The sequence below is a fragment of the Mustela lutreola genome, chromosome 17, assembly GCF_030435805.1.
Source record: "Mustela lutreola isolate mMusLut2 chromosome 17, mMusLut2.pri, whole genome shotgun sequence".
In the NCBI taxonomy this organism is placed as follows: Eukaryota; Metazoa; Chordata; class Mammalia; order Carnivora; family Mustelidae; genus Mustela; species Mustela lutreola.
This window is the reverse complement of record NC_081306.1, coordinates 33,615,213-33,626,975: the sequence shown is the minus strand read 5'-3', so window position 1 is coordinate 33,626,975 and position 11,763 is coordinate 33,615,213. Positions and strand designations below refer to the sequence as shown.

The window sequence follows — 11,763 nt, the reverse complement described above, 5'->3', positions numbered from 1 at the left end:
AATGAGGGACTCCAACGTCCTTATCTCTCCTGAGAAATAAAAGGACACACTGGACAAGAGAGAAAACTTGTGAGTGAATGCACACAATTTCTAAAGAGCACATGAAGAAACATGATAATCAGATGGAGAAGAAGGAAGCCTAGGAGAAAGCCAGCCTGGGAGCCAGTTTCCGGAGGACACATCAGTGAATTCTAGAACAGGCGAGTGAATACAAAGAAAATGAACAAGCAACCTTTGGGGGACAGGTTGGAATGCAACAAGTGAAGCTCTCATCCAGCCAGCAAAGATGAGACTTAGTGAAACTGCAGGCTTTGGTTGGGATCCAAGAGACATACACCTAGAAAATCGTGTGGAGGGGCACCAGGATGGCTCAGTAATTATCTGCTTAAAAGTATTTGGTACAGGTCATGATCCCAGGGTCCTGCAATAGAGCCCCACACTGGACTCCCTGTTCGGCAGGAAGCCTGCTTCTCCCTCTCGCACTCCCCCTGCTTGTGTTCTCTCTCTTGCGGTGTCTCTTTCTGTCAAATAGATAAATAAAATCTCTTAAAGAAAGAAAGAAAGAAAGAAAGAAAGAAAGAAAGAAAGAAAGAAAGAAAGAAAGGTAAAAGAAAATCAGGTGGTCAGGAAATACCCTGGCCTTCTAAGGTATTGGGCTGCAGCAAATGATCTCAGTTGTACACCAGATAAAGGGACCCAGTATTGCTGGAGCCCCAGCACACTTTCCACAAAGAAACTTTCCCTGTTTCTGCAGGAAGAGAATTCCATTTTTCTCTCCATGTTCTGGACCCAAGTCTCATACTGAACAAGAAATGGACCTAATGCAGGAGTGGTCAGAGCATGTGATGAGAGTTAAAATGAAAGGGAAATGTAGACTGATCCAGAGGGGATCCACGTATCAAAGTGATTAATGCTGGTACCTTCCCCCTTCTTCCCCAATGAATCACACAATAACATGTGGCAAGTCATTAGAACAGAAAGGAAAATTCAGGTTACACAAATCAAGACAGGAAGGGCAGGCACAATTCTACAGAATGCATTTGGCAAAAGTACACAAAGATCCAATTCCAGAAGATCCAAATACTGGCCGCCACGAAAATTCATACAACAATATCTATGACAACACAGCAATGGCTTACTCTTCTGCAGTCAGTTTTTGGTTTTCAGAGAACTCCACCACCATATCCAATTTTTTCTTTAGCAGGTTCAATTCTGCTTCTTTAGAACTCAGGGCATTACACTGGTCTTCCAGGAATGTTTTCCTTTCTGTAAAGGATGAGTTTAATTTTCTATGTTTGTGCCATGACCTGAGAACTTGGTTTCAATGGGGAAAGGAGAAGGGCAAGGCTGTGAAGGCAGAAAGGCATTCTCTCCCTGCCCGATGCAAACTCATTGCCACCATATGGAGATTTCATCCCCCAAAACAAGGTACCTTTCAGTTCTTGGTTTTTTGATGTCAAGGCTCTCAACTCTTGATCCACCAGTGCATCTTGGGCCTTTAAGACAGATTTGAGAAAAGACATATGAGGGCACCTAACAGGACAGGATCATGGAGGGCAACAAAGAAAGCCCTTGAGGCATAAATGGAATAAGGGGCAAGTAAAGAAACTAGTTCATGTCAAAAACCGCACAAATGGCTTTCTTAGAGGAACTGATATAAAATAATATTCTACTATACATATTGGGCTTGCTATCATCCTTCACTGCTCACATATTTTGTGGGATTTTCTATGTAACTTGGAGGGCAGCGCTGAATGATGTGATGATTACCCAGCTGTGAAATAAACCATACTTCCTAGGCCTTGAAATTGCAAATCTCATCGGGGTGGTCCTATGTGAAATCACAGTTCACGGTTCAGTAGAGGTTGCTGTTCCCAGATTCCCACGCTCTACTGCGCAAACAGCAGAGGAGTACACTGCACTCACCTCACCAAAATAAACCAAAAGCCTCCGAAGCCACATTATAGTACAACTAACACCTAACTTTTACCACATCCACATTTTTAATATTCTTTTCTCTCTGAGCTTGTAAGAGAGCCTGTTTACAATGAAGGGAGTCCTTCAAATTTTCATTAATCTCTTCCACCTTTTTGATGTTCTCCTTCAAGAAAACATATTGAATGAGTAACAGTGATTCATTCCTTGGGGCACCTGGGTTGCACCTGGGTGGCCCAGTCTGTGGAGTGTCTGACTCCTGCTTTCGTTTGCCTCAAGTCCTGATCTCAGGGTCATGGGATTGATCCCCGCATCAGGCGAAACACTCGGCACGGTGTCAGCTTGGCATTCTCTCTCTGTCTCCTTCAGACCCCCTCCCCTCACTCTTTCCTTCTCTCAAATCAATCTTTGAAATAATAATAATTTTAATAATAATAATAATATTTTATTACTTTTATTTATGCTGTTAGAACACAATTCAGACAAAGAAAGGAGTCTTACTTTTAATTTACGTACTCCAGCAAGGGAACGCTTATGTTCTCTCTTCGTTTCTGCTTGCTTCTTTGCTTCCCTGGCCTACAAAAAATATGAAAAAGAATCAGAAGTCCAAAATAGCATGTTAAAGAAACCTATATTTGTGCCTCTCCTTTTGTGACAAAGAAAGAGGCAGTACTCTACATTTGTGAAGCTTCTCTTACTCAAGGACCATTTCTGGGTTGCATGATATAGATCGATAGAATGAACTACCAGAGGGTAAGTAATCAATATGAAATCACAAAAAAATATTTGAAAGGGCACACATACCTTCTCCTCCCAACTCGCTATGTTTTTTTCAAGATCCCTGTTTTCGTTTTTAAGGTTATTAATCTTCATCTTGATTTGGTCTAAAGTAACTGAAAGGAGAAAAAAGAATTTTAAGATAATTAGCAAAAACAGCGACATTGAATAATTCAAATATATTAGCACCAGAGTCCATTCTCTGACATTTGGGTGTCACTAACTTGCTAGCATTCCCATTGTGCCTGAAGGAAGCATGTTATAGCAGCATTTGAAACCTAAGACATTCTATATCAGTGAGATTCCTACTTAAAATGTTTTTCAAACATAAAAAAAAAAAAACAATCAAAAGCTTTCTCATTTTTCTCCCACCTGTAAGCACCATTCTTGGAAAATTCAAACCTTGCATATGCTAATGTCATCGCCAGAGATGTGACCAAAAAATCAAGCATCCTAGCAACTAACATCTCTCTCCTCCAGTCATTCAGATACAAAAGCAGGTCCCTGCAAACAACACATAATGAGCAAAACTATACATTGTTCCTGCTCAGTGGATCGTCCACTTCCAGGTCCTACTTGGAATTCCACACAAGGAAAGCTCAAGATGTCAGGTGAGTGACAACTCACAGGCCTTCAGAAACTTTCTGCTGCTCCCAGATCGCCTTTCATGGACCCCAGGCTGGGGGCTCTGGAGGACCAGTTCTCTGCTATAAACACATTTGGGTACAATCTCCACGTTACAGAGAGTCTTCGGAGGCCCTGGATAATGCACAAGCCTGAGAAGACAAGATTTTTCATCACAACAGGAGAATGTTACCCTCCACCCTTAAAGGAAAACAACACTCATGAGGAGACTGATGGCAGCTGCATAACACTTGTAAGGTCTAGAACACAGACTCCTCTAAGAGCCACTTAATTTTCTCATCGTGGGGCACCTGGGTGGCTCAGTTGGTTAAGGGTCTGCCTTCTGCTGGGATCAGGATCCTGGGTCCTGGGATCACATCCCACATCCAACTCTCTGCTCAGCAAGGACCTGCTTCTCCCTCTCTGTCTGCCTCCCACTCTGCCAGCTTGTGCTCTCTCTATATATATATCTAGTGAATAAACAGAATCTCTTAAAAAATAATTCTCTCAGCTTTCCTCAAAGTGCAAATTTCTCTTCTCCTGACCCACTGTGTGTGCTCTCCTGCTCTGAGACCTCTCTTCTCACCAGAACCACTTCCACACTCACAACAACGAACAATGACATTCAATGGTCTCCTAAGTGCCAGGTGGCCACCCAGGCCATCAACAGCCAGCACTATGGAATCACCACAATCCATGATCCCCACACACTATCCATTATCCCCGCTGGCACAGGCTTTATTCCATTCATTCTCCCCTGGCAGGCAATGACCCCTCCACTTCAGACTTAAAACCACAGTTTACCTATCTCCTGTAACACACGCTCTGCATGGCAATATCTGCCTTCTTCCCTATGTGTAGCCATTTTGCTAGACTCAGAGAGTTTTCTCCTCTTGACATTTCACCAAGAGCCAGCTCATGGTCAAGTACTCACTCCAGACCTCACGCTGTCATCATCACTTGCCTCCTAAACATGTCTCTGCAAAATTACACCTTGTATTCTCCCTAGTCCCACTAGGAGTTCCTTCTCCTGGTCTCTTAAAGATGGCAACTCCCTCCACACTGTCACTTAGACTCCACATGGGGAAGAGAAGCATTTTCAAGACTTAAGTCAGTGAGACATCAGAAGTCACCATATTTATCCCTCATCAAATTAAACATACATCAAATACGGGTACTGAGAATTTTTGGCAAAGAAAACTGAATCCCCCAATCTTACCTTCGTATTGTCGAGGCTTTATCTAAGAGAGGAAGAAAAAAAGATAAGCTGGATGACAAAACATATTATGAGTAATAATCTATAGTACAGATAGTACCACAATTATAATCCAAAGATATGACAACAATCACTTTGCTTAGCAGCATGAATTCACAGGATTAAAAAGGAAGATAAAATTAGAATTTCTGATTAAGTCATCATGGTTTACAATCAATTTATGATAAAGAGCCCAAGTTGTGTTTAACTTATTTTTGCCCCCAAATCCTATTCACATAGTAGTCAATGAATGTTCAACCTCTTCAATTTTGACAAGGGATCATACAGACATTGAAAAGATATCCTTTATTTCATTATTTACCTAGCTATTTTTTATGTTAGTCACCACACAGTCTGTCATTAGTTTTTGTTTTCTTTTTTTTTTAATTTATTTTTTATTTATTTTCAGCCTAACAGTATTCTTTGTTTTTGTACCACACCCAGTGCTCCATGCAATCCATGCCCTCTCTAATACCCACCACCTGGTTTCCCCAACCTCCCTACCCCAAGACTTAAAACCCCTCAGATTGTTTTTCAGAGTCCATAATCTCTCATAGTTTACCTCCCCTTCCAATTTCCCCCAACTCCCTTCTCCTAACTCCCCATGTCCACCATGCTCCACCAATAAGGGAAACCATATGATAACTGACTCAGCATTATTTCACTCAGCATAATCTCCTCCAGTCCCATCCATGTTGCTAAAAAAGCTGGGTATTCGTCCGTTCTGATGGAGGCATAATACTCCATAGTGTATATGGACCACATCTTCCTTATCCATTCATCCGTTGAAGGGCATCTTGGTTCTTTCCACAGTTTGGCAACTGTGGCCATTGCTGCTATAAACACTGGGGTACAGATGGCCCTTCTTATCACTACATCTGTATCTTTGGGGTAAATATCCAGTAGTGCAATGGCAGGTCATAGAGAAGCTCTATTTTTAATTTCTTAAGGAATCTCCACACTGTTCTCTAATGAGGCTGCACCAACTTGCATTCCCACCAACAATGGAAGAGGGTTCCCCTTTCTCGACATGCCCTCCAACACATATTGTTTCCCGTTTGGTTAATTTTGGCCATATCTCAATGAAGTTTTAATTTGAATCTCCTTGAGGGCTAGTGATGATGAACATTTTTTCATGTGTCTGATAGCCATTTGCATGAATTCATTGGAGAAGTGTATGTTCATACCTTCTTCCCATTTTTTGATATGATTATCTATTTTGTGTGTGTTGAGTTTGAGGTGTTCTTTGTAGATCCTGGATATCAACCTTTTGTCTGTACTGTCATTTGCAAATATCTTCTCCCATTCCGTGTGTTGTCTCTGTGTTTTATTGACTGCTTCCTTTGCTCTGCAGAAGCTTTTGATTTTGCTGAAGTCCCAAGTTTATTTTGGCTTTTGTTTCCTTTGCCTTTGGGGACATATCTTGAAAGGAGTTGCTGTGGCTGATATCGAAGAGATTACTGCCTATGTTCTCTTCTAGGATTCGGATGGATTCCTGTCTCACGTTGAGGTCATTTATCCATTTTGAGTTTATATTTGTGTATGGTATAAGAGAATGGTCGAGTTTCATTCTTCTACATATAGCTGCCCAGTTTTCCCAGCACCATTTATTGAAGAGACTGTCTTTTTTCCACCGTATATTTTTTCCTGCTTTGTCAAAGATTATTTGCCCATAGAGTTGAGGGTCAATATCGGGGCTCTCTATTCTGTTCCACTGGTCTATGTGTCTGTTTGTATGACAGTACCATGCTGTCTTGGTGATCACAGCTTTGTAGTAAAGCTTGAAATCAGGTAACGTGATGCCCCGCATTTTATATTTGTTTTTCAACATTTCCTTAGCGATTCAGGGTCTCTTCTGATTCCATATAAATTTTTGGATAATTTGCTCCAGGTATTTGAAGAATACTGGTGAAATTTGGATTGGAATGGCATTAAAAGTATAGAATGCTCTAGGCAGTATAGACATTTTAACAATGTTTATTCTTCTGATCCAAGAGCATGGAATGGTCTTCCATCTTTGTGTGTCTTCTTCAATTTCTTTCATGAGTGTTCTGTAGTTCTCGAGTACAGATCCTTTACCTCTTTGATTAGGTTTATTCCCAGGTATCTTATGGTTCTTGGTGATATTGTAGATAGAATCAGTTCTCTAATTTCCCGTTCTGTATTTTCATTGATAGTGTATAAGAAATCCACTGATTTCTGTACATTGACTTTGTATCCTGCCACATTACTGAATGGCTGTAGGAGTTCTAGTAGTTTGGGGGTGGGGTCTTTTGGGTTTTCCATATAAAGAATCATGTCATCCGCAAAGAGAGAGAGTTTTACTTCTTCATTGCCTAATTGGATACCTTTTATTTCTCTTTGTTGTCTGATTACTGTTACTAGGACTTCTAATACTATGTTGAACAAGAGTGGTGAGAGTGGGCAAAATTGTCGTCTTCCTGATCTCAATGGGAAGGCTGCAAGCTTTCTCCCATTGAGGATGATATTTGCTGTGGGTCTTTCATAGATAGATTTGATGAAGTTCAGGAATGTTCCCTCTATCCCTATACTTTGAAGCGTTTTAATGCATCGGATGCTAGATTTTGTCAAATGCTTTTTCTGCATCAATTGAGAGGACCATGTGGTTCTTCTCTCTTCTCATACTAATTTGTTCTATCACATTGATTGATTTGCAAATGTTGAATAATCCTTGTAGCTAAGGGATGAATCCCACCTGGTCATAGTGGATAATCTTTTTAATAAGCTGTTGGATCCTGTTTGCTAAGATCTTGCTGAGAATCTTAGCATCCATATTCATCAGTGATATTGATCTGAAATTCTCCTTTTTGGTAGCGTCTTTGCCTGGTTTGGGAATCAGGGTAATGCTGGCTTCATGGAAAGAATCTCGAAGTTTTCCTTCTGCTTCAATTGTTTGAAACAGTTTCAGGAGAATAGGTGTTATTTCTTCCTTGAAAGTTTGGTAGAATTCCCTTGGGAATCCGTCAGGACCTGTACTCTTGTTTTTGGGAGATTTTTGATCTCTGCTCCAATCTCATTACTAGACATTGGTCTATTCCGGTTGTTGAATTCTTCCTGGTTCAATTTTGGGAGTTTATAGTTTTCCAGGAATGCATCCATTTCATCTAGGTTGCTAAGCTTATTGGCATATAAACTGTTGATAATAACTTCTGATGATTGTTTCTACTGCCTTGGTGTTTATTGTGATCTCTCCCTTTTCATTCATAATTTTATGAATTTCGGCTTTCTCTCTTTTCTTTTGGGTTAGTGTGACCAATGGTTTATCGATCTTATTGATTCTTCCAAAAACCAGCTTCTAGTTTCATTGATACGTTCTACTGTATCTCTGGTTTCTAGCTCATTGATCTCAGTTCTAATCTTGATGATTTCCGTTCTTATGTGTGGAGTTGGTTTGATTTGTTGTTGATTCTTCAGTTCTTTAAGGTGTAGAGACAGATGCTGTGTTCTGGAATTTTCAATTTTTTTGATGGAGACTTGGGTGGCTATGTATTTCCCCCTTAGGACCACCTTTGCTGTATCCCATAGGTTTTGGACCAATGTGTCTTCATTCTCATTCGTTTCCATGAATTGTTTCAGTTCTTCTTTGATCTCCTGGTTGATCCAAGCATTCTTAAGCAGGGTGGTCTTTAGCTTCCAGTTATTTGAGTTCCTTCGGAACTTTTCCTTGTGATTGAGCTCCAGTTTCAAAGCATTGTGATCTGAGAATATGCAGGGAATCATCTAAGTCTTTTGGTATCAGTTGAGTCCTGATTTGTGACCCAGTATGTGGTTTATTCTTGAGAAGGTTCCACGTGCACTTTAGGAAAATGAGTATTCTGTTGTTTTAGGGTGGAATGTTCTGTATATATCTATGAGGTCCATCTGGTCCAATTTGTCATTCAATGCTCTTGTTTCTTTATTGATTTTCTGTTTCGATGATCTGTCTATTCTGAGAGAGGCGGGTTAAGATCTCCTACTATTAATGTATTCATATCAATATGACTCTTTATCTTGATTAACAGTTTTCTTGTGTAATTGGCTGCTCCCATATTGGGGGCATAGATATTTACAATTGTTAGATCATCTTGGTGGTTAGTTCTTTTAAGGATTATGTAGTGTCCTTATGTATCTCTGATTACAGTCTTTAGTTTAAAATCTCATTTATCTGATATGAGAATTGCTACCCATCCTTCTTTTGAGGCCCATTGGCATGAAAGATGCTTCTCCATCCCTTCACTTTCAGACTGGGTGCATCTTTAGGTTCAAAATGGGTCTCTTGTAGACAACATATGGATGGGTCCTATTGTTTTATCTAATCTGCAACCCTTTGCCATTTTATGGGAGCATTTAGGCCATTTTCATTGCGAGTGATATTGATAGATATGTTTTTATTGACATCGTGCTACCTTTTAAGTCTTTCTTCCTGTAGATTGTCTCTATATTTCTGTTCAATACTATTCTTAGGAATTTTCCTCTTTTATAGAACTCCCCCCTTAAGATTTCCTGCAGCGTTGGCTTGGTGGTTGCATAATCTTTTAAGCCTTGCCGGTTTTGAAATCTCTTTATCTCTCCATCCATTTTGAATGTCAGTCTTGCTGGATAAAGTATTCTTGGCTGCATATTATTCTCATTTAGTGCCCTGAATATCTTGCCAGCCCTTTATGGCTTGCCAGGTCTCTGTGGACAGGTCTAATACTATTCTCATGGGCTTTCCTCTGTAAGTAAGGAGCCTCTTAGTGCTAGCGGCATTCAAGAGATTATACCTACAATTATGATTCCTCAATTTGACTATCAGGTGTCTTGATGTTTTTCTGGAATCTATAATCTTGGGTAGAGAACATTTGGCCTCTAGTACATGAATGCTGGTTCCATTCCCTAGATTGGGAAATTTTCATGAAGGACTTGTTCCACTATATCCTCTAGACTTCTTTCTTTCTCCTCCCCTTCAGGAATTCCAACAATTCTGACGTTGGAACTTTTCATGGCATCATTTATTTCCCTGATTCTGTTTTTGTGGTTTCTATTCTGTTTGTTCCAGGCTTCCTCTTGATATTTCTCTCTATCTGTTTGTTTTCCAGATCACTAATTCCATCTTCTGTCTCAGTTACCCTAGGTTTTAGAAAATTTAGATTAGATTGGAACTCACTGAGAGCATTGTGAACATCAGCCCTGGTAACTTTTAACTCTGCCCTAACATTGTGACCATCCTGTCTGGTCCCTTTCAGCACGGCCCTAATCAATTCCGTTTGGTCATCCATGGCTTTCTCCAACCTATCTATTGCCTGGATAAATGTTAACCTGAATTCTCTTTTCGACATATTGTCTATGTTGATAGCCCTTAGCTCTGTTGTGGAAGGTCCATCCTCTGTATTTTTCTCTGTTGGGATTCCTCTTCCTAGTAATTTTGGTGAGAGATGACTGAACAGATGTAGCTGGATATATCGACCGTGGTGCAGTCAGGGTGCACTCTGTAACACTTCTGAGCAATCAGGATTCCCCACCAAAATGAGAGAAAAAAGACAAGAAAAAGAAAAAAATAGGAGATAGAGAGAGACAGGAAAGAAAGGGAAGATGAAAGAGAAGGTTCAGCCCAAATGCGCCCCAAGGAAAGATTTATGAGGTATACAAACAAAAGACAAACAGAAAGACTGATAAAAGTATATAACAAGAGAAAAATATGTAAATATATGCAAATACAGGAATAACCTTGTTGAAAAGAACCCCAAGTGTAAGATTTATATACTATCAGGACAAACACAAAAACACAGAAACACTGGTGGAAGAAAAAGATGGGAGAGTGGTTATAAATTCTCTGTGTGGGCAAGGAAGGTTGTTTTGATCCTTGCTGGATGTAATTGATATCTTTGTTAAAGGACTCAACTTTCCTAGGATAAAGGGATTAAAAATGGTTTACCTCTAGGGGTAGTATTGATTGGGGAATGGGGATTTCTTTGAAGTTTAACTCTATATGAATATTAGAAAATAAAAATAAAAAAGGAATAAACTCAGCTAAACTAAAAATTTTAAAAATTCAAAAAATAGAAGTGCAAAAAGAAACAGGTGTATGCAACAAAAAGTTTAGGTTGGAAATTTATTATGGAATTTCATGTGCTGGACAGCTCTCTGTGATGGTAAATCGGTTAAACAATTATCTATATACAAAAAATGAGCCAGAATAGTGGGAACAAATTAAAAATAAAAGTTGTCCTATGAAGTAGTGGTGGTGGTTCTCTTGTAGTCTTTTTTTTTTTTTTTTTCTTTCCTGGTTGGTTTTCTTGGGGAGGTGCCTGCCACGTTGGTTTTCAGTCAGTAATATTCCCTGAGTTAAGTCCTCCAGTCCCTGTCTAGGGGGTGGGCTCTGAGGAAACCGTTTTTTTCAGGCTTTTGTTCTCTGGAGCTTTTTATGTTTCTTCACCTTTTACCCCCCTCTAGCCTTAACCTCTTTTGATGGTTTTTGTCCGTTTAGAGGAAAGCAAACTGTACCCTGACCTCCCTCTCAGAGAGAAGCCTCAGTCTGTTCTGTGGGTGTTGCAGAGCCCATATAAACTTCCCCTTGGCTGCTGGCAGAGTAGGTTCTGAGTCATGGTTCCTGGGGACGCAGGATCTTCTGCTTGTACCCAAAAGCATGGCAGCGGCGTCTGTCTGGGATCTCCAGACCGCCAGAGAGGTCCTAAGCATGGATCGCACACTGAGATTTTCCCGCTGGTCCAGGCTGGGAGTGCCTAGTCTTTCTAGGTCTAAGAACACCTGGCTTGCATGCACCTCTTTTGGGGGAGGCTGTGGGTCGCTTGCACGTCTCAGGCCCTGAGAATGGGTGCAGGTCCAAAAGCACCAGGCTGGGCCTTCGCACACCTCTCTCCTGGGAGAGTTTGGGGTGCCTTTGATAGGCTCTGAAACAATGGCGCATATCAAAGAGCGCTGGCTGGGCCTTTGTACCTCTCTCAGGGGAGGATAAGGGACATGCACATTAGAGGCTCTGTAGCAGGGCTCACACATTCTGCCATTCTGTGTGGCTCCCATCCCCTCACAGGAGCCAGAACCCACGCAATCTCGGGTTTGCTGGCGGCTCTGGGACCAAGATCTGGTTTCTTTGTCATACTCTCTCTGGCTCAGATGCAGGGGAGGCTGTCCTGGGACCAAGGACTTAAGCCCCTGTCCCTAGCTGCCCGGAT

At 40.8% G+C, this 11,763-nt stretch overlaps 1 protein-coding gene across 1 annotated transcript in view; it reads right to left on the bottom strand.

The window, feature by feature from the left end:
• Positions 1-629: 629 nt before the first annotated feature.
• The window catches only part of LOC131820056 (keratin, type I cytoskeletal 9-like), a 47,648-nt gene continuing 36,514 nt past the window's right edge, over positions 630-11,763 (bottom strand). The window contains exons 4-8 of the mRNA XM_059155539.1: positions 4,556-4,577; positions 2,740-2,828; positions 2,437-2,511; positions 1,433-1,496; positions 630-1,266 (exon numbers count right to left, since the gene is read on the bottom strand). Coding sequence (XP_059011522.1) covers positions 1,136-1,266; positions 1,433-1,496; positions 2,437-2,511; positions 2,740-2,828; positions 4,556-4,577 — 381 coding nt within the window. The 3' untranslated portion in view covers positions 630-1,135. The remainder of the gene's footprint in view (positions 1,267-1,432; positions 1,497-2,436; positions 2,512-2,739; positions 2,829-4,555; positions 4,578-11,763) is intronic.